At 36.4% G+C, this 27,953-nt stretch overlaps 1 protein-coding gene across 2 annotated transcripts; it reads left to right on the top strand.

Moving 5' to 3' along the window:
* Positions 1–836: 836 nt before the first annotated feature.
* LOC124447896 lies at positions 837–27,120 on the top strand. 2 transcript variants are annotated; one of them, XM_046998885.1, is made up of 7 exons: positions 837–891; positions 4,417–4,475; positions 6,148–6,210; positions 6,877–6,935; positions 7,144–7,905; positions 8,098–8,323; positions 19,857–27,120. In XM_046998885.1, the coding sequence occupies exons 1-7, from the start codon at positions 863–865 to the stop codon at positions 22,553–22,555; spliced, it is 3,897 nt and encodes a 1,298-aa protein (XP_046854841.1). In that variant the 5' UTR covers positions 837–862; the 3' UTR covers positions 22,556–27,120. The 2 variants fall into 2 exon arrangements, with proteins under 2 accessions (XP_046854841.1, XP_046854842.1); XM_046998886.1 differs by lacking the exon at positions 837–891 and adding an exon at positions 1,075–1,199.
* The last annotated feature ends 833 nt before the right edge of the window (positions 27,121–27,953 follow it).

Raw genomic sequence — 27,953 nt, 5'->3', positions numbered from 1 at the left:
GTTTTCATTTACAAACCTATGCAGACTTGAGTCTTTGAGAAATTTCATATGAAACTCAATTACAGAAAATACGTAAACATCCAGAGATGTAATATGTCCTTTTTTAAAGAAAGAAGTAAAAATCCTACAATTGTGGCGAAAAAAGCCATTGCCCATTGCATGAAAAGAAGCAAAATAGCTATGATAACAAATAAGCTAACTTCTCTCTCGTGAACCGTGGAGATGAACTATGATATACTTTTTTGTATAGACTAAAGAGCTTAATCGATCAAACAAGTTTGACGCTGGTAAGAAAACGACACACATCTGCATTCATACATGTGTAGCCGACATATCGGTCTTTCGTCGATAGTTATAAATGCATCCTCGTACGAGCAGATAACTGACAACCACAGTTCACTCGCTGTAATGAATTTAAGGTTTTTACCTTGATTTTCATTAAAAAATTGCTTGCCGAATCCGAAATACACACATACATTTTCCTCACTCTTTCCTCAGGAGGGAGTGGGAAATTGTGAAATTTTCGGAAAAGCGGTCAATTTCGGTAAATCTCAGCGGCAAAGGACGAAATCCGCCATTTTTTTGGCGTCATCAGATATCTAAGGCCGCGCTTGAGATAGCCGCTCCAGGTATTAAAGAACTCAATGGCTCTGGCACCAATTGGTGCACTTTTTCCCCACCGTGACGTAGTAATACAAATTAAGCTCAGTGTAGCTGGGTGATGAAACAAATTTTCGCTAAAAATTTCGACACATAAAAACGGCATATTTAGCGACGCATTTTTAATAATGCTGCTGTAATCAAAATGATAGTCACATGTAAACAATCTACGAAGGCATTTAACAATATTTCTCAGTCATCAATGTACATTTGTTGTCAATATATTGTCAGGTATTTAAAGCATTTAGAAACTATAAACGTTCCAATCTGATATATTTCTTGCATTTTGCTTGTATTGATTGTAAGTTATAGGAAACGACGCATAATTATCCTATGTGGTGATGTCACGCGCACTTTCGCTTATCCAAAGCTGACTTTGATTTCCGTGTTTATAATTTATACAATGGTCTATACGCTGCATCAGTTGACAAATAATTTGTGATTGTAACAGCAATTTACGTCTATAAAAATTTTACTGTCTCAAGATTTTAAAAGAAACGTGCTAAATATACTTGCTTGCACTTTTGCCAGTCCAACAGGTGAGTTATTATTTGTTAGAAAGTTTTAATGACTTGTGATTCAACGGAAGGAACTTAGTGACTCTTCTATCACATATAATATATAAGCAAAACATTTGTCGGAATATTTGTTTCTCTTTGGTTAAACAATAGCTCTCCATTGCCTTTTAAAACAATTTCATATCCCACTATATTTGCATTTTAAATCTTCAGTGCTCTCAGTTTAATGCTCTCAGTCTTTTGTAGAATAACAAATTTGATTCTTGTAACATATTTGATTCATGTGCACGCTTGTGCACAGACACAACTAACACCTCGACAATAGCCAGAGATGCGCCAAGATGAATGTTAAGCTCAATATATGTGTAGCGTTTACTACTACCTTAAACAAACAAGCGTTTAAAAGAATATATTTTACATTTTAATGTGACATATCGTCTTACTAAGACATTTTCACGCAATAATTTTACGGTCTAATTGGTTTTGCAAATTTGTTTGGTTATAATTACTTAAAATTATAATTGTTCGTATGAGGTGTTCGATTACAAGTGCTGTGGAAATAAAATATAAAGAATTAGAAGAGTTATTTTGATGGGCAGTCAGTAGGAGTTTCAAATGGAAAATTCAAATTTTGTAAAGAAATGTGTTTCTTTTGTAAAGATGACTGCACTCCCACTCCATTACATACAAATGGAGAATGTATATTTTTGAGTAAAGATTTAATTGGATAGAGACTTGAGAGAGAGCCAGCAAAGAGGTGGTATGGATAAAATTTTCAACATTATTTTCTCCGTCGAGGTAAAGGGAAAGCCTCCTCTTCGTAATATCGATATTTCCTGCACACGTGAAAAATTTGCAGTTTCCGTTTACTGTGTACTCGACAAAGTGCCTTATCGATAGCGAAGCTCACTCTATACATAACAAATTATGATTGCCCTATAGACAGCAAATGCAATTCTGCTGCATCCTATTTACACGGGATCATTTTCAATTTTATGTAATAATACCTAGGTTTTATTCAAGCAAACACAAAAACATTAATTTACATAATTGTTGGCAGTGTGTGGAGCACTGACTAAAACATTTTATTTTTGATAGTCATAGTATTACAAGCGCTTCAAGATTTCTGATCAACTTCCCTTGGCTTTCGAGTGCATTTAATCACTCAAGTAATAAGAAAATACCTCAGGCATTATATGGCCATACGAATTTGCTGACTTCCATTCAGTTTCCTAATCATTTTAATCATTCTGTAAGCTATCTGGGATGGAATGAAAATGTCTTAAGAAAGCGCGAAATCCGTCATTAATATTCATTTTTGTAAGCTTTGGTTTATTTGATGCCTTTATGTTCAATGCTATCTATTAGTTTACTTTGTCGTGATAGGCTTTATGACCCAGTGCTAATACAAGATGTACTTAAAGGGCCAGTAAATCAAAGTTTATCGTATTTAAATGATATTTTCCTTGTAGAAAAAACATTAAATCATAGAAGACAGTTTATTCGCATCTCTTTTCTTTCTTATATGATATTAAATATTTGCTGACACACACAACACAACCAATGACGTCACATTGCATAATGAGATATTGAAGTACCAGGTATATTTGCTTGTGTGCTACTTCAACTGTAGCAACTTCCAGTCATTGTGAAGTGTATAATGGTATAAAAGTAAAAAATATGCATAAGTAATTTCTTCCAAAAGCTGTCACGAAGATGAAGGAAATCTATAAATTTTCAGCCACTTATTTTGCAATGTGACGTCAGTAGTATGATTAATATAACACTACCAGAGAATAAAAATTATACAGAAGGGCCGCACAGCAAGATGTTCTGGGCTTTTCACTTGTTTCCAACCACTGCAATTACATGATGTCATTTCTTCACAATGAAATCGAAAATATTTCAATATAAGAAATGACGTCGTGTCATTTCAGTGGTTGAGAACAAGTGAAAAGCCCTAAATATCTTGCTGGAATAATGGCTGCCGATATGCGCGGCACAACATGAGCGAGGACAAAAACATCAAAGGCTGCAACACGAGTGACCCTTCTCTATATTCTATATTCTGTGACATAACAAAAACTTCAATATCCTAAGAATAAAAAGAGATATGAATAAACTGTTTTAGGTTGTAATTTTAAGAGGTCTCGTCTAGAAAATTATTGTAATGAATAGTAATTTATATTTTACTGGCATTTCAACTTTGTTTTTGCTAAAAAATCAATATCCGGAGCCAAATTATACATGAATTTATTTTTACAAGGATAAGTTTAAGCAATGGATTTATTGTATATCGAAAAAAAGGCATCAAAAACACTGAACTTCTACTTGAATGATTTTATTATATTTATTAGCTCAAATACATAGGATGAATGACTTTTTCCTATTTGATATAGGAAAATTTGCAAAACTTACTAACCTTGGTCGTTGTGTTTGTTTTCAAAACTTTGCAATTAACTTGACCAATGGCGTAGGAAGCCTGCGGGTTTGTTCATGCCATAAATTTTTTTTTGTGTTCACTGCAAAAAGAATCAATTTCTTATGAAATGAATAATGCTAATAATATAAGAAATTTACATAGCGTGACCAAATTTGCGAGCTGGTTACGCCATTGAACAAAACTTAGAGGCTGACGAGCTACATGGAAAATCTTCAACCCTGGCCTGAAGAGAGCCTCATTAAGTGAGTTTAACTTTATTGTGATTACGTGAAAAAATCTCAACCCCCCGGATGGAACTTACCTTTAATGTAATTTAATCAACTTGCGAAATATAAAACATAGCTCGAATAACTAAGCCTCGGCTTAAAAACATTTAGCTTCATGGCGTAGTTTTCGTCTGGGTGGTGAGTTCAATTCTACGATGAAATTTCAACCCAGTTAGCTGAGGGTTGAGTCGGAACCTGGAAGTTTCAGAACCGAGGTCTGACTCACAATAGGATTGAAAATTTGCCCTACACATTTTCTGGGGTTTGATATGGCGAATGCTCCTTATTAAGACTGGGCTGAAGTTTTAACTCAGTTGACGAATTTCATTTCAGCAAAGGGTTGAAAATTATCCATGTATAGACGCTCTTCTGGTTATTTTTTTTTTCAATATTATCAAAGTTGAGACTTTCCCAACTATCGTTGTTGACTCAACATTCTTGTTCAATTTAGAAATTTCTTATTGAAAAGCTCGATCATTTGTTAAAAATTTGTCCAACAAAGTTAAAAGATACATTTTATTTTTTTCAGTTACGTATACCCTGTGTTGATCATAGACATGGCTACGAAATATTCAGCACCAAAATATGGTAAAACATTTAATTCTTTTTTTCTTTGGTCAGGAATTGCCAGAAAGCTGCATGAATTTTTTTCCATATCTAGCTACATTGCTCATTCATTTTTGATAATCTTTTGAAATGAACAATGAAATAAAAATTAATACAATGGTCATGCAGTGTTGTTGCGTTACTTACAGCACTCTGTCTGTTTTTGTAACGGAACTATATAGTTTTAAATTATGGGATGAACGGACATAAAGTACATTTGTTTTGTTCGTCTTTCTTTTTTGCACAAGATTTCAAACTACTTGTTCAGAATTAGTCACACATCGTAATTTTCCCGAGGTATATGTTTCTTTTCTCAAGAAAAACCATATGTGCATGTGTTTTTCTTTTTTCTGCAAAACACGTTAATTCTATGTTCGCCCAGCTGTGAAGAAATTGAAAGTATTAACAGGACTTTACTTGTCTCTTTGTGCAGAGCACAGCAAAATTGCTGTTACACATATGCTTTACTCCTTTTTCGTTAATGCGTAATATTTTTATATAATCTAATAATATATATTATCTACTAATATATTCTGCTAATATACATAATCTACCTAATCTATAATATACTAATATATATAATCTTCTAATATATATAATAATCTACTAAATATGTATTATCTACTCATAATTGTATAAATTGTATCATATTACTCATATATAATTATTTTATGCATATAATATTCTTTACTATACTGAAGGTGGCATCCTGAGATGTTGGAACATGTTTATTTAAAAAAAACTTGTCAAATTTATTCGATGCGCTTCACTTTTTTCTTGTGTTCAAAAATTACAGTCACATACTTTTTCTGCTTAGGTCACGTAATTTTAATGCATATCTTCTATGATGTAATGAACTAAAATGAAATTTGTCTTTACTATATGACACTTATTTTCCACTGCAAATGCATTTTTGGTTTTTATGCTTCTTTACTTTTCCCAACGTAAAGTTCTAGGGAAAAACTGTCACTACTTGTTCGTTCGTAGCTACGAAGTTTTCCAGGTGTCAAATACAAATGAATATTGTGATCCATCATATATATTGTTACGAACGTCCCGAATAATAATAAAATGGCCGCTTTTGGTTCAATTGCTCGTAACAAAAGGAGTAAAACCTTGTGGAGAAGTTGTTGTCAATTCTTAAAATATTTATTTAATATACTAATAATTTCGATATAATCGTTATAATATAAATGTGTAAATGTTCAAACTTATCTAAGACAACTGCTTTCAGACTTTCAGTGACTCTTTCGTTGATGGATTGGATATATAACTGGATTCTTTGGTTATCTTCGTAAATAGTTCGTTTTCTTTTACATGAGCTTTCTTCTGATGTGGACTTCTACTAAGCACCAACATAACTACAACTTTCGATTCTCGGCTTATATGTGATTGCACAATGACGTACGACTAACCGCTTGTGCGTAAACTGTGGTCATTTGATTAACCATGTATCCTGTACGTTGTCTGTGGTCAGTAGGTTGACCACGTCCTATACGTAAGCTTTTCCTGTTAATGTGGTTAACATACACATGCATGTATGAGTAAGGCATTTTACTAATTAGTTAACTAATAATATTTAAGTATATAACAATAATAAGTATAATTTACATGATTATGGATTATCATGTAACAATATTGAAACTATTTTTAGACTTTCAAAAGACGTTGCAGTGGATAAATGGAGACAAATATTATCTTCAAGTCAGTACAGAAGGTATATATGTGTATACTGAATGATGCAAAGAGTGTGCACTCTCGATGATATGCTAAAAGCATACAGATAAATATGAATATGTTTACCAGCTACCAAGTATTGTTAATTATCTGCGGATGACGTAGTTTTTGGTGTAACAAACAGGCACGTCGCGAGAACGATAATTGGGGAACATTATCATATATTCATTCATAATCGTAAAAAATAATGGATTTTTAAAGAAACTAATGCTGCATGTCATGCATATATGCTTAAGCACCCACCCAATTATTGTTCTGGCTACGTTCCTGGTGACAACTCAAATGTGAAAAAGTATTACAGAGGAAACTTCGTCGATATTTGCAATCGTTTTAGAAATTTTTTGCACTCGAATTATTGCTAATAAGGATCCAAAGAACACGAAAATATAACACTGTCAGTCAAAAGAGTTTCAATAAGCTTTTAAGGAGAAAAGACGAAAGCGATTTCATGAAAACTATTTTATGTCAAAGCACGGAAAACTTTGTGACATCCGTGCAAAGCATTTTCAAAGCTTCTGCATTTAGAATTGTGTGTTAAAACTGTTATTGAATTCGGGTTTCTTTTTGCTCTTATAAATTTTTTAGCTTCTATTTGATTGACTGTCATGGGCTATCTTTGTTGTGACATTTATATTTCTTTAAACAGCTTTTTACAACATGTTTGATCAAAACCACAAACAAAGAGAACGTTCGAATAGGGAACAGGTATTTACCACTTTCTTTCTTAAAAAAAAGATATTTTTATAAAGTATTGGAGTGCACAAGCAAACTTTGGCTTCAGTTCATTGCATAATCTTGTGATCTAGTGACTTAAAAAGACTGGATTTGGAATCAGTATGTGAACAACCACTTCATGTGTAAATCTAATATTATTATTGCCCTTACTTTATATAATATCTATTTTCATTTCCAGCTAAATTCCAAACAACTCCTACGTATTTCAAAACGTGCTTTTGAAAAAGGAGAGTTAGATGTCGCAGAGAAGTTCGTTGGAAAAGCAATACAAAGACAAAAGATTGAAGATGCTTCAAGTGAAAGAAATCCAGAGTTATATTATCACTTGGCTGAAGTTCTACAACAAAGAGCAACTAAAGATACTTTGCAAAAACTTGAAAGACAAAAATTATTGCTGCAAGCCACAGCACTTTACATGTTTGTAAGAAATTGTTTGAACAAAAGCAATGAGAAAAGTGAACTTGTTGTGAATATTTCAAAGTCTTTACCTCAGAAAATCTTGGATGTTCAACATTACATCATTGAAACTGCATCAGGAAATACATCTACCTGTAAATTCAATTGTGAAATTAAGAAGAAAGCTTTGAAAGAACTACGAAAGGAGGCGAATGCTAGTTTGGAAGACATAAATAATAAATACGATGCTGAAACAGGAAGTGATGATGACCTTCGAGAAAAATTTATCAAACAAACTTCTGAGGTGAAGACTTTGTTCAAAAGAATTGCCACCAGGGTAAAACAGCTTTTCGTAGAAATTATTGAAGAATGTTTGGATGTGCTAGGAAATCCTCCATGCGATTACGAAGTCATGATTCTTGGCTCATTGGCAAGAGAAGAGATGACACCATATTCAGATATAGAGTGGGCAATACTAACTAACTCTGAAGATGAGGAATGTAAAACTTTCTTTCGTAATTTGACAAATCTTGTTCATTTCCAGGTAAGCAAAAGTTTGAATTCTCTCTTCAATTTTATTTAAAATATTTTTAAGAAGAAATGATATAACAACATAGCAGAAAATACCATTAGCGATTCAGACATTACATATTTGCAATCTAGCCGAAATCCTTTCTCGCCAGACAATTAGTCTTCAATATAAGAACTTATTCTATGCAAACACCATTACTTACAGATAATCAACCTTGGAGAGACCATTTTGCCTTGTTTGGACATTGAGGTTTTGAGAGGAGATTGGTTTTATGATGACGTAACACCACGTGGACTCTCCTTTGATGCTTTATTACCTCAAGCATGCAAGACACCTTTAGGAAATACAGTGGATTTTGAGCTCATTCATACCCCACAGACCATGGCCAATTTTCAGAGTGAATACTGGCACAAGAAGAAACCACACTTAGGTATGCTTCTTTGAAAAATTGCGTGTGATTGTCCAACATGATATAAAACGCTGTCTAACTTTTTGAGAAAGGAATACACTCTAAAACAGCGTGATTTTTTTCATAATCACATGTAATAATTATAGACTATAATTTTATCCATGGAAAATTTATTTTTGCAATCTATATATATACAACTGAAGGTAAGCAAAAAAGTTTTGTTGCTTTTAGATCTAAACATATCTAAGTATAACAATTGTTTCTCCCAACATTCTTACCTCATTTGCCTAATCCATTTGTGTTTACGAAGCAATTTGAACACCATCTCCAGGAAATTCATTTTCTTGTCGAAAGGTTTTCCAGGAATGAAAATCGTTTTTTCATTAAATCGGATATTATATTAAAAATAAACTTATATCGAATACATCCACCGGTAAAAATTTAACACCCAATCTCAACGTTGTAATCAGTACGCTTTGTTAATCTTTTTAATGATTTATATGATATCTCAAGCTCATTAAGCATTAGAGGAAATCGACATTAAATATAATCTTTTCCTGAATTTTTATACCTGAGGGCCAGTATTACCGGGGTTGGGTCAATGCTCGTTTATCGAGGTTATCCGCGGTTATCGTGGCGTGTGTACAAGGCTTGTAAAAGAAGCGCTCGAGCTTCTGGTTGCCACTGAAGTAGACATTGAACGATGTAATGTCATCGCTAAACAACTCGAGAGTAAGAGGAAGATCTTAGACGAAATAAACGACGAAATCATTGGGATATGCGATGTAACGGATATTGAACACGAAATTGAAGTGCAGCCGCCGTCTCGGATAGAATTCTAAGCACTAGACGTAAAATCGAAGCAGCAACAAAACCGGAGATTTGTCAAGAAACTATAAAAAGAAGGCAAAGTCCTACACCACAAGTTGAACAGATTCCTTTAGTGGTAGAAACAGCAAGCACGAGTAACACAACGATAAGCAACGATGAGAATAACACGAACACAAATGCGGTTAATACCAACACGAATTCGGTTAACACGAACACGAATGCGGTCTACACGAACACGAATGCTATTGATACAATTACGAATGAAGTGATTAATACGAATTCTACAACTTTGAATGCCCCCACGAGAACAACACTTCGATATGATGCCAAAGCTTCCCAAACTTCAATTGCTAAAATTCCCTGGAAAGATCACAGAATGTAGCGCCTTTTGAGACTTATACAATGCTACGATTCATAGCAACGAGAGTATGTCTAAGGTAAACAAATTCAACTACCTAAACTCATTACTTGAGGGTAGTGCAGCACGTTCGATAGAGGGACTTACCTTAACATCCGCAAATTATGACGCAGCAATTGCGATTCTGCAAGATAGATTTGGTTGATCCCAACCGTTATTACCGCACATATGGATTAAATCCTACAAATATCTGCATGTTCAGAAAATCATACTGGGCAATTGAGGTATGTTTTGTATCAAGTAAGTGTTCAAGTACGAGAACTTGATTCGCTTTGGGTATCTGCAAACCAGTACGGCAATCTGCTAATACCAATTATTATGTCCATACTACCGAGTGAAGTAAGATTGCAGGTAGCGCGAAAAGTTACTGGTGATGTTTGGCAAGTTGAGGAGTTGCTCAAAACCATAAAGTTTGAAGTTGAGGCACGTGAAATGAGCGAGTCATCGCGTAAGGAGACACTTCAATTAAATACCTTAGGCCAAAGCAAGAGTAAACGAGAAAGCTGCGAAGTGTTCAAGGTGAGCATTGAAAACAAGAGTGGAGGTGAGGTAGTAGAGATTGCAGCAATTGCATTTCCTACAATATGTACACCACTTCCTACTAGGATAAATATAGACAAATATCCACATCTCTATGGTTTAGAACTTGCAGACTTTGATTCTTCTGATGACAATGGTAGCTGTGACTCAATCAACATCTTGATAGGAGCTGATCATTATTTGGACGTAGTCACTAGTGATGTCGTACGAGGAGAAAATGGTCCAACAGCGATGGGCAGCAAATTGGGATGGCTTTTGTCTGGATGGTCATCACAAAAATCAGGCGGACATACTCTGAACAGCCTCATTTTAGCAGCCGATTGCCTTGATAATTCTACTGTCGTGACCGATAGGGGTGAGTTAACAATATCATTGAAGCGTTTTTGGGAAACTGAGAGCGTTGGCATTGACTCCTTTGACTCAGGGAGCACAACGGAGGAACAAGATTTTGTTCGAAATATTCGATTCACAGGAACACGTTGTTAGCAATATGAAGTATTATTGATGATGTAATGTTACACTATAATATTATTGCATGAAGTATTTATGTTATCTTAGCACATGTTATGTTATACGGGAAGCCATGAACTATTTTTTTCTATCAATTACATTTCTATTCTATGTATTCCTGATTTCTGATTGTAATGAATCACTCAAATATCAACAGGTTATGGGCCCAGGACGTAGAAGGTCATTATTTGAGTGAAAAGTCATTGCAATAAAATATATAGTCGAAATTTAAGCATGGCTACGTCGGATATGTCGAATGCGTTAAGGTTCGCGAAACTGAACGGCAGTAATTACCGCTCATGGGTTTTCAACATGAAGCTGTATTTGGAAAGTCTGGATCTTTTCGAGCATGCGGAGGAACAGCTGAATTTCCAAATGAGGATGCTAGTGCTGAAACGCGAAGGAAGTTTAACTCGGCTGCGAAGAAAGCGTGGACATACATCTGTTTGGCCATCGAGCCCGAGCAACAGATCCACGTGCGAGATACGAAAACTGCCAAGGAGGCATGGGATGCAATTAGAAATCAATTCGCACGAGAATCACTTCTTCAGAAGGTGAGACTACGCCAACAGTATTATTCCTGTAAATACCATATTGGAGATAGTGTGCTTGAACACATCAGCCATCTCAAATCGCTGCATGAGCAACTCAAGGAAATGGGAGTCAGCGTGGATGACAAAGAATTGGCTATGACTCTGTTAGCTAGCTTACCTGAGCAATACAAACCATTAATAACAGCCTTAGATGCCATGGGAGAAACAGAGATCTCTTTGAAAAGTAAAGAACTTAATTCTGAATGATGTGGACCGTACTAATGATTTGAAGAATACTAAGGAAGATGCATATTCTGCTCATAGAGGAAATTTTATTCGTGGTAGGAATCGTGGTGATAAAAATAATAAACAAGGGAAGAACGATGGAAGCAACAGAAAACCTTTTCAAGGAAAATGTCACAATTGTCAAGAGAAAGGACACTATGCTCGTGACTGTCCAAACAAGAAAACTAAGAATGGTGCAAACAGAAACACACAAGCGCATTGTGCCGAAGGACAAGATGACAAAGTGCATGAGGATGAAGCCTTGATAAGCAATGGATCTGAACTTATTGAAAGATCAGATTGGATCATAGATTCTGGTGCTACCCAGCATATGTCATATGAAAGAGAAGCACTGACGGATTATGTGACATTCAAGCAACCCTCGGTGGTGAATCTAGGTGATAATAGATCAATCTTGGCATATGGAAAAGGTACCTATCATTTGAAAGCAATACTTGATGATCACGTTCAGAACATATCATTACGCAACGTATTGTACTTACCAGAATTGGACAAGAATCTACTATCAGTCTATGCCATGATAAAACTTGGAGCTACTGTTATGTTTGAAGGTAACAAGTGTAAGATATCTCGTAATTCCAAACTTCTAGCTGTTGGGGACATACAAGGAAAATTGTACAAATTAAGGATTGGACATGAACATGTGAACATTGCAAAGGACGCATCAAATTCAAGCTTGCATTTATGGCACTGCAGATTTGGGCACTTGGGAATGAACAATGTTCGTAAATTGTTAAATGGAGATTTGGTTAAAGGAATGAGTGATGTAAATGAAAATATCTCATTCTGCGAGGGATGTATGATGGGGAAACAACATCGGTGTTCTTATCCGAAAGATGACCATTACCGTGCCAACCAACCGTTTGAGCTTGTACACAGTGATGTGTGTGGTCCCATGTCTGTAAACTCTTTTGGTGGATCGCGCTACTACATCACATTCATCGACGACTATTCAAGGTATACGTACATCTACTTCATAAAGAAGAAAAGCGAAGTTTTAGAGAAATTCAAGGAATTTCATAGTCATGTTCGCAACATTACTGGCAAACCTATCAAGACCCTACGATCTGATAACGGTGGGGAATATTGCTCACAGCAATTTAAAGATTTCCTGAAGAAAAATGGTATCATCCATCAGTTAAGTGTACCTCATAATCCGGCGCAAAACGGCATTGCAGAAAGAATGAACCGTACCATTGTTGAATCTGCTCGTTCTATGCTGTCTCATTCACATTTGCCAAATGAATTTTGGGCTGAGGCTGTAAATACGTCCGTCTATTTACGTAATCGAAGTCCTACAACATCAGTAAAGGATATGACTCCATACGAATGTCTATATGGAAGAAAACCGGATGTAGCTAATCTACGAGTATTTGGTTGTGTGAGCTATGTACATATTCCAGAGAGCCAGCGTAAGAAGTTAGACCCAAAATCCCGGAAATTACTTTTTGTGGGATACCCTGACGGAACAAAGGGGTACAAGTTTTATGATCCTATTGGATTGAAATTCATCCGTAGCCGTGATGCAATGTTTGTGGAAACACAATTCCATGACTTTGGTGAAGACAAAAGACCATTGACTGCATTTGATCAAAAGAAAGAGCAAAATGTTCCGGTGATTATCAAAGAAACTCCAACGCAAGCAGGTAAAGATTTTGATTTGAATCCAATTATCGAAAACGTCAACATGGATGCAGAAATCAACGATAACGAGCCAGTGGGAGTAACGTACGAGGAGAGATTTATGAATGAAGTACAAAACATTGGTGAAAGGAGACAAAGAAGACCTCCCCAAAGGTTTGATGAAGAATGCTACATCGCCAATGATTTAACTGCGGAAATCAACGAACCAGCAAACATCAACGAAGCCTATTCTGGAGAACATGGACATGACTGGAGAAAAGCAACCGACTCCGAATTTCATTCACTTATCGAGAACGATACTTGGGAACTTGTCCCATTACCAGACAATAGGAATATTGTTGTAAGCCGATGGGTTTTCAAGGTGAAGAGAGACGAAAATGGAGAAATACAGAGATATAAAGCTCGCGTAGTTGCACAAGGCTACTCACAAGCTGAAGGTGTCGACTATCATGAAGTATTTTCACCCGTCATACGAAATACAACTGTTCGATCGTTGTTAGCTTTGGCGAATGCAAAAGACTGGGAAATTCAACAAATGGACGTTAAAACAGCGTTTTTACAAGGAAATTTGGATGAAGAAATTTATATGCGACAACCTGAAGGTTATATTAGTAAGAAGCATCCTGACTATGTCTGCAAATTGAGAAAAAGCATCTATGGTTTAAAACAGTCAGCCAGATGTTGGAACAACGCCATCGACTCATACCTGAAATCAAAAGGATACAATCAAATGAGCTGTGATCCATGTCTGTACGTGAAATCTATTAAACAGCAAGATAGAAATGTGAATTTCGTGATACTATCTATTCATGTTGATGATATTCTCCTATTTTCCAATTCTACGAAAATGCTGAAGGTGGAGAAGAAAGCCATTGCATCAAAGTTCAAAGTTGAAGATTTAAATGAAGTCAAACATGTCCTTGGTATGCTGATCAAACGAGACAGAAAAAGGGGAAAATTGACAATTAGTCAATCAAAATATTTGGAAGGAATCTTGAAACGATTCAACATGGAACATTGCAAACCTGTTTCAACACCGTTAGAACCTGGAAAACATTTTCAGAATCTGCCCGAAGAAGAGACCGCAACAAATATTCATGAATATCAAAAACTTATCGGATGTTTGACATACGTGACAACGGCAACTCGACCTGACTTGGCATCTGCTGTAGGTATTCTTTCAAAATTTATGTCAAAGCCAGGAAAGGAGCATTGGCAGGGAGCAAAAAGAGTGTTGAGATACCTAAAAGGCACAATCAATTATGGTCTTGTTTTTCAAAGCAAAGATTCAACATGCGAAGTGGTTGGATATTCAGATGCTGATTGGGCAAGTGATGTAAATACAAGAAGATCTACATCAGGATACGTATTCCAGATAAACAAATCAACCGTCAGCTGGAGCAGCAAGCGACAATCTTGTGTTGCAAGATCTTCGACTGAAGCTGAGTATGTTGCACTAAGTTATGCAACACAGGAAATCATATGGTTACGACGTTTACTAGCGGATATTGGAATAAATCAAGATCAACCATCTATACTGAACGAAGATAACCAAGGGCAATTGAACTTTCGAGGAATCCACGATTTCACAATCGCACTAAACATATTGACGTTGCGTATCACTTTGTTAGAGAAAAGGTCAACGATAATTCCATTATTGTTCAATACTGTAGTACAGATCAGATGTTAGCGGATGTTATGACGAAAAGTTTACCAAAGCAAACATTCCAAAACTTTCGAGACATGTTAGGTGTCAAAGAAATTTTAGTTTAAGAATTCGTAATTCTTAAAGAACATTTATAGTGCACATTAAGTGGGAGTGTTAGCAATATGAAGTATTATTGATGATGTAATGTTACACTATAATATTATTGCATGAAGTATTTATGTTATCTTAGCACATGTTATGTTATACGGGAAGCCATGAACTATTTTTTTCTATCAATTACATTTCTATTCTATGTATTCCTGATTTCTGATTGTAATGAATCACTCAAATATCAACACACGTTACGAAGTTGGTCTGCCATGGAAAAATGATCATGTGCAAATTGATGACGATTACAAACTCTGTCATAATAGATTGAGATCATTGCATCAAAAACTGCTAAAGGATCCACAAAATCGTGAAGAATACAATAATGGTATTACCGAACAATTGGCAGCAGGAATAGTCGAAAGGGTTCCGGCATCTGATAATGATTATGGTAAAATTCACTATCTTCCCCATCATTGTGTCATACGAAAGGATAAGGTTACTACGAAGCTACGCGTTGTATATGATGGATCTGCTACAACAAACTTGCGTAACTTTTCACTAAACGATTGCTTACTGACCGGGCTGAACCTCATTCCACAAATCTTTGATTTGCTCGTCAAATTTCGACAAAACAAGACTGGGCTAGTTGCTGACATTGAGAAAGCATTCTTAATGATTGGAATTGACAAGGAAGATAGAGACATGCTTCATTTTTTGTGGCTAAGGGATGCTAGGGATCCTCATTCAGAAGTATTTAAGCTAAGGTTTTGTCGATTGGTTTTCGGTCTACGACCTTTGACAGCAATTCTAGGAGCTACTATCAACCATCATTTGAAGACACACGAGAAGCAGGAGCCAGAAACTGTTGGACACTTGAAAAATTCTCTGTTTGTGGATGATTTTGTGTCCGGTGCTGAAACCGATGAAACCGCTTTGCAAATATACAAGGGAACAAAGCAGTTGATGGCCAAGAGTGGATTCAACTTGCGAAAATGGAACTCGAATTTCAGTAACGTAGTAAGGTCTATCGATGAGTTAGAAGGTAGCAAGAATTTGAGCTTTATTTTTGACAAGTCAAGTGTTACTGAAGATGGTCAGTACTTAACAAAGTCGACAATTGCAAAAGAGTCACTGCTCACGGAACCCACTCAAGTCAAGGTACTAGGAATGGTGTGAGATACGGTGTAGGACACATTTTTGTTCAATTTGACTGAAATAATCGAGTACGCCAATTCTTTACCTGTCACAAAGCGATCGTTGTTGAAATGGTCATCTAAAATCTTGGATTCTGTTTCAAATCATGTGCTTGGATAGACTGTAATGGGACTGTGAAATGCATGGCAATCTACGTGAACAGTGGAACATTTTATTGTCAGAGTTAAGGTTTCTAAATGATTTTCGTGTACCGAGGTGCTATTATCTACCCCAACCGAAATACTTTACTACACAAGTTCATGGATTCAGTGATGCATCTGAAAGTGCAATTGGTGCTGTTGCCCATGTAAGAAAAGTTTATGAGAATGGTACCATCGACGTGAAATTGATCGCTTCAAAGGCAAAGGTCGCTCCAGTGAAAGAGCAAACGATTCCTCGTTTGGAGCTGGTGGCAGCGTCTATATTAGTGAAGTTAGTAGAGTCTTTGTTAAAGGCACTCTAGTGGAGTCTGGAAGTTTTTTATTGGTTTGACTCGATGACAGCATTTCACTGTATACGAAACGATCGAGCATGGAAACCATTCGTGCAGCATCGAGTGAACAAGATTCGAAGTATTTCGTTGACAGAATCTTGAAACTTTTGTCCTTGATCGCTTCATTCTGCAGTTTACCCCCACGAGGCATTTCTGAGCAACTACTTTCAAATTCATCCTTTTGGTACAATGGACCCAAATTCTTGGCAAGGGGCGAAGAAGAGTGGCCAAAACGTACAGTTGGCAACCTCTCACAAAGTGACGAAATTCTGAAGAAAATTGTGAAAGAGCATCCGAATGTCGTGAGATCACTAGTTTCGAATGATATCCAACAACGAGCCATGCCAGATCTTAACAAAGCAATCGACATTACTCGTTATAGCTCCATGAAGTGAGTTCTTCGAATAACTGATTATGTAATGAGATTCATCAACATGTTAAAGTTGAACAAACAAACTCACAACCTCAGAAGAACTAAGCTCAGGCGAAATAAGGAAGGCGCAGCTGCTATGGATAAGGTCTATTCAACAACTATCCTTTGAAAAGGAAATATTATTCCCTCTGTCAAAGAATGCGAATCAATACCTATTTATATTAAGCAATTTGGGCTATTTCTCGACGGTGATCACGTGCTGCGGTGCCATGGAAGATAGAAGAATTTATCGCTGAATCTGGTGAGCAAAAATCCTGTATTGCTTCCAAAGGAATCAAGATTTGTCGAGTTACTAATGTGCGGGGTTCACCACATTGTGAAGCACAGCGGGAATTTTGATACACTAACAACCATTAGAGAGCATTTTTGGATAATCCGTGGTCGAGAAGCAGTAAAGAAAATCGTCGGGAATTTTGTTGTTTGTCGTAAAACTGAAGGTCTTCCTTATGGGGGAACGCCTCCTCCAGATCTTCCTGTTAGCAGAGTGTCGGATGATCCCCCTTTCACAAACGTAGGTTTGGACTTTGCAGGACCGTTGTTCGTATGAGAAAGTTGCGATAGGAATAATTTGTCGGATAATCCAGCAAAGGTGTATATTCTAATGTTTACGTGTGCTTCGACTAGAGACATTCATTTGGAGCTCACTCTTTCTTTAAGCGTTCCAGTCTTTCTCCGCGCGTTTTGCAGATACGCTAGTCGACGAGCACTGCCAGCTCTTCTTATATCCGATAATGCTAAGACTTTTTGAGCTGCATGCTTAAAAATTTGCAAGTTATGTCGTTCTGAGTAAGTGTTACGCTATCTTGCAAAGCATCAGATTACATGGCAATTTATCGTCGAAAAGGCCCCTTGGTGGGGAGGCTTCTGGGAACGTTTGAAGCGTGAAACGTCCGTTGCGAAAGGTAGTTGATGGAACCAATCTAACCTACGACGAGTTGCCATACTATTGTGGTTGAAATCAAGGGCGTAATAAATGCACGACCCCTAACCTACGTGTACGTCGATGAAGAAGCTGTATCTCTTCCGCTAAGCCTCTCGCACTTGGTGTATTGAAGACGAATAACGACCATGCCAAACAGTGAACACTTTGAAATTCAGAGCACCTATCAATCTTTGACGAGAAAAGCGAAAAATCACAAAAATTTGCTGCAACGTTTTACTCTTCAATGGAGAAACGAGTATCTTTTTGCCTCACGACAGCATTACACTTCAAAATCTAGAGGTAATCAAAATCCCGAAATAGCTGTTGGAGATATCGTAATTTTTCGCAACGTTCAAAGAAACGTATCTTTTGGAAAGTGGCGAAAGTTGAACAATTGTTAGTAGTAGTTAGTAGTTTCGTATGGTCACACCTCCATGTGTGTCTCATCAAGCCAGCTTGCGAAGTTATCATCTGCTTTGTGCATTGTTGCGTAGCCGCCTTCAATGCGTGTGAACGCACATTGCAGGATGATATGGTCCATATTCTGGTTGGTGGCGTTACATGATGGGCAAGTTGGCGAGTCTTTGTAGCCCCATCGGTATAGGTTGTTTGCTGTTCTGCCCTGTTTCGATCTTATTCGGTTACAAGTGCTCCATTGTTTACGAGTTAGCTACTTGAAACCAGGAAGAGGGACATTTTGTGGGATCTTTAATTAGATCAGCACCCCTTGGTTTATTTTCGTACCATTGTTCCTTCCATGTATTGTTGAGGTCAAACGATTCAATCTTGGAGTTATAAAAAGGTTTTCGTGATTTTAGTCTCGAAGTAGTTGGGGCAGACTTGATAATAGTTTTTAGTGGAATGTCAATTAGTGTATTTTCAATGCGATGATGTTGTTTCTGTGTTGCTTCCTGTCTGCGTATGTTAGGTGGAGCTATAGCACTCATTAAAGGTAGCCAAGAGGTTGGCATTGATTTTAATGTTCCGGAAATTGTTCGCATTGTGTCAATTGTTACAAGGTAACAATGGAATCACACGAACTGCACAAGTCTGAGTCCTTCGCGGAGACTCTAGTCATTCACACTTAATGCGACGTTCTATCAGGCAACTTATTCCAATTGAGGCTCATCAGTAAGAAGACAGTAATGAAAGAGTAGAGAGCGATAAGAACGGCCAAGAACAAGTGTTTCGTCCAATTGATCGACAACAGCGGCGCGGCGCAGAAATAACAGGACAGTTGCGAAGATTGCAGAATACGAACAAGTTCTAAACAACTGTACATTCTTAGCTAAAAATAGTTTTGTTTCTTTTTGTTTTGTTTGTTGACAACATTTTATTATGTCAATCCTGGGGAGTGTAAGAAAGATTGTTAAAAAGGATAGTTCAGTGCATGAGGAGATCAGACTAATAACTATAAATGCAAAATAGAAAAAGAAAACATGTCAATCATACGTTAGTGATACATACATATAGATGGCCAACCAATACGTCTTGTTTATTCCGTCCAAAGATTTGTGATTTTATTTCGAACGATTTAAAATACACTGTACGTAATACCACTTTAAAATATATCTTGGGGGTGCTGCTAGAGATTTTACACACATCCCTGCACCACACAAACAGTCGACCACTGAAATGTAGTACCCACTTATCTTGGTTTCGGTATATACGTGCCTTTTTACCCATGTGCGAAAAAAGAAAATTGACGGACACGCCAGTAGCACTATTTTTATTGCAAATGTATTTAATAAATATTAAGCCGAAATCACAATTGGAGTATTTGTTGAACTATTTCGTAGACGATTATGAATTCAATCGTTTCTACACCATTCTCACTTATCACAAACAGAACGGTCCTATGAAAAAGTTAGTGCGTGTTTCTCTAACTAAAAGTTAAAATGATTCAGTTAAATTTTTTATGTAAATTTTTATTGTTATAATAAAAAGTTGTTAAATTAACTTTTTTGCCAGGAGATATTCTGTTGACTGTGGCGCCACTCAAAGACGACCAACAAACGTTATTGAGCCAATACAAAGAAATTGTTGAGAAGATTTTGCTTGAACCCTGTGACAAAGATAATTGTAGTAGTAATAACACCATTCTGACAAAAGGAGCTAGCAGAGGACATCAGATTCTATCAAACGATGCTGATCGATACGGAAAAACGATATTAGACAGCCATCAAGCATTTGATGGAAAAGTGTATGATGTGAAAAAAGAAGTTTATCGATTGACCGATCGCGTCGTTGCAGGACTTTCAAAGGTCTTTGGCATCGCCACAAATGGCTCTTTCGAAATTCTCGATGGTTTGTGTCAAAGTAATGTAATTTGCTCAAGTGCAAAGGAAAACATTTCAAGTGCGGTAGCAATTGCATTAAAATTTAGACTTAGTACCTACCTTTTAGCGGAAAAACAGGACGAAGCAATCAAGACAAGATCTAAGGACTCCAGCAATGAAACTTGGCTAGCAAACAGTGGACTAACTACTTACGACGTAGCAAGAAAAAAAGAACTGTTTCATTTTTTTTACGTGTCAACTCCACTGTATGAGTTGCTACGTACGTTTAGTGCTGACGACAGGATGAACTCAGAAGATTTTATGGGTAATTTGTTTTTTGATTGCTCTGATAAGGTTAAAGGACACATACACTGTCGTTTGTTAAACTACATTGCAGCTTTGGACTGTTACAAGCGTGCGCAATGTAATGTTAAATCTGACTATGAGAACATTGACTTGCGCATTCGACGTTTGAGGCTTGAGTTTATGTTGAGCATGAGCTCAGACGTTCTTTTCATTAAAGAGGAACTGAAAGTTATACTTGAAGAGATAGATAAAAAAGCTACAGATAGCAAAGCGAGCAAACATGAAAGAAAATTCTTGGACCAATTTGTTGATGTGCATCTGTTTCATGCGTCATTTTGTTTAAGCCAAGGGGATGTGGAAATTGCAAGAGAAAGTCTCGAGCAATGTAAGAATATAGAATCTTATGTTAGTGATTTTCAAAAGCTAGCTGTACGATTAAACATTATACATGTATCTCAAATCCAAACCAACCAGAAAGAATTCGATGATATCATATCTCAACTCAATGCACTGGTAAAGGACGAGGGTAACAGCGTCATGGGATTAATTTGGTTGAACGAATTAGGAAAATTTCTGATGCATCAAAAGAAGAATGCCGAAGCTTACCAGTGTTTGCAAAGAGCATTGTTGATGGGACGTATTTTGTTCAGTAACAATGTCAACTTTCATGTTTTATGGACTTTGTTCATGCTTGGAACGGTTTGCTTTCGTTCATTGATGTATGAGGAGGCTAAGTTCTACTTTTCAAAAATTCTTGAACCGCTACTGTCTTTAGATGAGCAAATGAGCGTCATCATGAAAAGAGAAGTGTACCGCCAACTAGCAACACTCAGTACCTTTACCGACAACCAAGAGGATGCAATCACTTTTTTTGAGAATTCTTTAGAATGTAGTAACATAAGTGGGGGAAGAGCAAATGCTGACCTTATGGTTGATGGTTTGACACATTGTGGCATAGCTACTACTTGGTTCAAACTAGGTGAAAACGAAAAAGCTTGGATATCAGCGTTAAACGCTAAAGATTGCCTTGAGAAGATTCCTTATAACCAAAATAAGGTATCACTTGAGTGCTTTGTTTCTAAAACCTTCATGGATATAGGTAAGACCAACGAAGCAATGTTATTGCTGAAGCAGGGACTTGCCAAGCAACACGATGCTGTTTTCAAAGAGAATTATTTGGATTCTCTAGGGCAATTATGTTTTAAGAAAGGTCTTAAAGAAGATGCAGAATACTATTACAAGAAATCTTTAGAAATATTGAAATCTGTAAATAGTGATACGCCTAAAATCATAGAAAGGCTTTTAAATATCGCCGATCTTTTAATAAACAATAAAAAATCGTCCGAAGCATTTATATACCTGTCAGATACTTCAAAATATGTATTGGCATTGGTCGATAGCAATGAAAAATGCAATTACTTAAAAAAGATGGCCTATAACTGGGAAGAGATGGGGGACTATTACGAAGCCCGAAATTGTTTGGAGCAAGCAGTCAAGGTTTGTGAATCATCTGAAAAGAACGCAAAGGTGCTACCAATTGATGAATTTGATTTGCATATCAAATTGAGTGACGTAGTTGCGAAGACTCTCGCGAGTTTATCGTCAAACGATGAAGTAAGCACCAATGAACAAATCAAAAATGCAAAATGGTTGCACTACGACCGAGCTGGCAATGCCTTACGACGACAACTAGCAACAGGTCAATTTAACTCTCAAACAGTTTCTTTGTTTCTTCTACTTGCATCCAAATATCATTCCATTGACTTGATGGAAAAAGAGAAACTTTTGCTTGAAGCTTTAGAAATAAGCAAATTGATATACGGACCTGAGGAAAAGAATAAACAAGTGGCTTCAATACTGATTGAACTAGCTGACCTTTACCTATCAAAAAAAGAATACGAAAGTGCAGCGAGTTTTTTTGAGCGTTCTTTACAAATGGATATGGAGATACATCGTTTGGATCCTTATCATATTAATATCAGCCATGAAATATTTGTCCTAACAGGACTTTTTGGAGTATCCACAGTGGCCACACATGTCAACAACGATACAGCAAGTTCTTATTTTCTTGGAAAAACACAGTAAAGAAGAAGCGTTTATGAACAGTGTTGTAAAAGCAAACTGCTTTACAGAAATGGCGCTTTTATGCTGTTTTTAGGAGATTTCAAAAAAGCAGAGACGCTCAACAAAATAGCTCGAGATATATTTGCAACAGTCAAAGAGAATGAGCTTCCCAGTAATATTATTCCCAACGAAAAATGTTGTAGTCTTATTGATCTCTTGGTGAATCGCGTAGCAAATGCGTCAGATGAGGTGTTGATTAAACTCATGCCTCTACTCAGAGAGATGCTATCTTCTCTTCCAGATGACGGGAAAGTCTGCAAAAGTGTCGGCAGCAGCAGTATTTTCTCGAACGAAGGAAAAACTGAAAAGAGTGCTGTTACATCATCACCCAACAAACCATTAATTGAGAATAAGGCTTCTGAGAATTCTTTCACAACAGTTACTACAATGGAGATGTCCAGGATTTCCAAAATTAACTCTAATTTAAAGAATGTTTCTGTTAGTACAAATGTATTGAATAGAAAAGAAGATTTAACTCTACTCCATGTCGCATCAAGAGAAAAACTTGATGTTCCGAGTGATGTACCAGAACTGATGCAAAGCAAAGACAGCGATGAGCAGAAAGTCTCGATAAAATTACATGCAAATCAATTGAACATAACCGATAAAAATGATATGGTATACTCTGTCGATAAAAATGAAGAAAACCCAATGTGAATCAATCTATTCACCAGAAAGAGATGTCACACCTGAATGTTAAGTTAGAGGAATTAAAAACGGATGTCCAAAATATCAGCTCTATCGCAGATTCTATTATGTATAGTAATAAGAGAGGTGATTTAGAAACGGGTCTGCAAACGACAAAGGACTCTCTGGACCCTCTGCTTGCATCATTTTATGGAAAGCTCTCCGGTGATCCAATTCAATTTGTACTAAATGAGGCGGAAAACGCTAGGAAAAAGAAAGATATTAATGCTCTAATGGGATCAATAGAACTTGCTTCTAAATTCTTGAAGTTCTCGAATATTGAAGATTCTAAACTAAAGGCAAAGATTTCGAAGTTAAATGGAGAATGTCAACTGTTAATGAAAAATTATAGAACAGCAGCTATTAGTTTTGATAAAGCAGTTTCTTTTCATCGTTCAGCCACAACAGAATTGGACCTTGATCATTATATTGAATACGCAGAGAGTTTGATTGGCTTAGTTAAGAGTCATCTGCTCTGCAACAAAGTCCAGGAAGCCCAGGGTATTTGTGAAGAAGGCCTGGCAATAATCTATTCTATTCAACCTCAATGGATAACATCTAGATTACTTGTACAGTTATTTTATCTAGCTGCAAAATGTAAGATTCAACAAGTTGCATACTCAAATGATGAAGACGATCTCAAACAAGTCGTGCTATTTTGTCAACAAGCATTAGAAACGAGTGAATTTGTAGACCATTCAAGTGGTACAAATGATATTACAGAGGAGCTTGGCTTGGAAAATGGAGAATTTTTTGCTTTAAAATATGATATCAGACTTCTTATGGCATCAACATTTTTGCGACAAAAAAATTTAGAACTAGCGCAAAAGGTTGCAAAGGAGTTGAGAGAATTTCTCCAAAACATCGTTGTTGTCTTAGAAATGTTTTCAAAAGACACATGGCCGGCTGGAAAAGATGATTTTTTAAGGATACAACTTCGTTTGTTTTCTTTGATTGGAAGGGCTTCTGTTATCACAAATGAAACTGAAGATGCATTGATTAACTTTAAGAAGTCCTTGGCAATCTTACTTCATCCAGACTGTCCAGAGGCAGTGGGAACATCGGAAGAAATCATCGCTTTGCTCGATGGACTTTCTGAAATGATTTCCAAAACCTCAGTTGAGAAATCATGCTGTCCTATTCAGAGTGCTCTTGAAGTATGCAAGGATCACTTCCTTGAAGTAAACGATAAACTTAATAAACTGTGGGTTTCTTTAGCGGCTTAGGAACATTATACATCAATGAAAATCGCATTGAGGACTCCATTATTGTTTTCAAAAAAGGATTGGAAATAGCTGAGTGTTTGGATGATCAGAGCGAAAGTCGTGGACAAGCGTTAGTGCAACTTGCCAATGCCTATAGACTGCAAGCTATTGCTAATAAGAAGGAGTTTGGGTCAAACGTCTTTGAGGAACATCACCTTGCAGAAAAGTACTTCCAAACTAAAAATGGTAACGGGAATGAAAACAGCAGCGCGATGAAGAACATTATGTACGCTTATTTCCTTTGTGAGGTAAATCGTTTTAAAGAGGCCACAATCATTTTGATGCAGACTGTTGAATATGAAACATTGTGGTCTAGAAATGTCTTTTGCGAATACTCAAAGGGAGTTCTTTATGGTTCCGATATTCAAAGTTATATTGAGTCATACGGGGAGTTATTTACAAGTATGGGAAACTTGGCTTACTCGCTACTAGTTCGCGCTAATGTGGAAATTAGGAACAAAAGAGAAGCAGTTAAATCGCACAATAAACTTTCCACAGATGGTCGAGATTTGCCAAAGATTTTGGGCGTTACAACTTCATGCCTTTCTTATCTACTCGTAAAGAGTGAGAAGTATTTATTGTCACTTATTGAAGAACCGGATAAGTTGTTGTTTGACGACTCTGATTTTCCACTATCGTTGGAGAATCTGGCTAAAGTGTACTACGAGTTAGAGGAATATGAACTGACACTAAAATTGTGCGATAGAGCAAGGAAATCGGATGAATTTTCATCAATTAGTTGCAAACTTTCAATTTCTCATCTTGAGGCAAATGCTATGGTTATGACGACAGGAAATTTTGCACATTATCACTATAAAATGTTCCTTGATTTGCTGCAACAAGAAGAAAATATTTTAGATAGATCGTTTAATGATCAACAGGCCATTCTTTCCCAGTACTCGTATCCCAGACCATATTACGTTTACTACTTACTTGCCAGCATGCTGGATGAAAAGAAAGTTGATAGAAAAATAGCATTATGTGAGAATTGCCTACTTCTGGATCTAGATTATGACATTGACCAGAATGTTGTGGGTACTCTAACAGACCTATATCAAACAAAGGCATTAATAGAAGGCAAGGATGATGAAATCGTTTATCACTCGTGGTTAGATAAAGCTCAATCCTGTTTTGAGGAATTAATTAACAGAAAAATAAAGATGGCGCCATTCGTAGAGATTTCTTATGCATCGTTCCTCAAACGAGCTAAACGCTTCGATGAAGCAATTTCTCATTTTGAGCAAGTACTTAGCAATGAGACACTAAATTTTAAGATATTGTACTCCGAAGTTGATGTACCTTTGTCTGATGTTTGCCGAGCGCGCGAAATTCAAGCAAGAGGAAAACTTATTTTGCATGCAAAAATGAGCGTTTATTATCAGTTGGTTCAGGTGTATTTAGAAAGCGGTAAATCGGAGAAAGCTGAAGAATGTGCGCTTAGAATGGAGGAATATGTTAACAGTCTTACATATGATCCGATTGTTCACTCCTTTCTTGCATACACATTAAAAGACACTGGACAGGAACGAAAGGCAAGGGATATACTTCAGCAAGTGCTGTATAGAGAACCTGATAACGAACCTGTAAAACTCGCCTTAGAAGAAATTCAAACGCTGGAATAAAGCAGATAAACTTCATATAGAAAATATATTTTATGAAAGTCATTTGAAAATTTTACTTGAGCTAATTGTGACAATTATTCGTTGCACATAAATAGAACAACATATTGACATGAGGAAGTACAAATTTGACTTAAGTCTTGATTTTTTTCATAAAGCTCTGTTCAGACAGGAAAAAATTAAAGAAGGAAATTAAAAAAGAAGAAGGACCAGTTTCATTGACACTAATGCAACAAAGACTAAAGAATCCAAAAACTGCAAAATCCTTTCTGTTTTGTGGAAATGTGGCTCAAAGTGTGAATGTGGCTTGCACAAGTAAAATTAATGTACCTCTAATAACCTATTTAATCAAAATTTTACTAATTTAGCCATTGATTTTAATAAAATATTCGTTTATTTGGCAATGATCTTTGAGCATTCTACGTTTATGAATCAAAAGACAGTTGCCCGATTAGGATTATGATATTTTAATTTTATGATTTCATCTTAACAAATAATACATAGCATTGCTACATATAATCATAGACTGAAATGTTTTATTAACGGTAAATTACGTTCTAACGTATCAGAAAAACGTCGTTTGGTTGAAATATATTTTCCAGGCTCAAAATGGCAACGGGACTGAAAATAGGAGCGTATTAAAGCTTGTTATGTACGCTTACTTTCTTTGTGATGAAAGTTGTTTTGAAGAGGCCACAGTTTTATAGTTAATTATTGAAGGATACAAAGTTATGTTGAGTCGTACGGGGAGTTACTAACGATAAACTTATGGTAAACGAATGGCAGAAATTTACAAACCAATTTTGGCGTTACGACTTCATTTTTAATCTTATCCCTATCTGATTGAGTGAGAAGTATTTGGTGTCTCTTATTAAAGAACCTATAACAAATACAATCAACCTATGTAAATTTTCAATTTTGCCTTAAATGGAAAACAATGTCTTTTACGATATCATCTTTTGCCACTTGTGTTGATTTTGCGTGATATGTTCAAACTACTGATTCGGTGAGGCAGAGAAAATTTTACTCTTCATAAAAAATGTCATATTCATAATGTTGTAGTATGGACAATTCTTGGCACGAATTCATCTATTGTTTTGGCATGTTGTTCTTGCGTGGCAGCAAAAATACGTATCGTATTCATCGTTCGGCACGAGTTGAATATCAGCAAAACTAATGGCGGAATAAAAGAAAGAAGCAAACAGCCCGCGCCCTTTGACACATTTCCAATCATATGTGGGTAATTCATGTATGTAGTAATTGTTTGAAATAATATTCACCAAAAAAGTTTCAAAATGAAAAAGATTTAAGCAACAGTTTACTCACCAAAATATTTCTGCAAAATTTTCTTGACTTTACTTCGAGCTAAATACCCAAGTAAGTCTTTTTTTGTCAATGATTAATTAGAAAACACGGAAGTCATTGTCGGTGGTGAAGGTCCATGTTTCAGTGAGTATACCTGTAGAAGGGTAATGAGGTGGAGTTGCATGTGTGTGGGGGAGTAAACTTGATGTACAACGTATACATCCATACAGGAATCGAAAAAAAAAACACGACAGCGCAGAAAGGTTTTGAAGACAGCATAAGCATATGTTGGTTTGAGCACCAACAAAGCAAAGCAAGTTCAGGTGGCAACTGTGTCTCATTAAAGACACCTTTTCATTGACAATGTGTAAATGAGCTCAACGTCACGGGAAACGAGAAAAACTTTACAACATCATAATAGCCTTATCAAAAAAGACCATTTCATCGTCACCATAGATATACATAATAAATTAATACAAAGTT

This window comes from Xenia sp. Carnegie-2017, unplaced genomic scaffold (genome assembly GCF_021976095.1).
Source record: "Xenia sp. Carnegie-2017 unplaced genomic scaffold, XeniaSp_v1 HiC_scaffold_23, whole genome shotgun sequence".
Taxonomy (NCBI): Eukaryota; Metazoa; Cnidaria; class Anthozoa; order Malacalcyonacea; family Xeniidae; genus Xenia; species Xenia sp. Carnegie-2017.
Note: the sequence above shows the minus strand (reverse complement) of the source record. Positions and strands in the feature narration are given on the sequence as shown.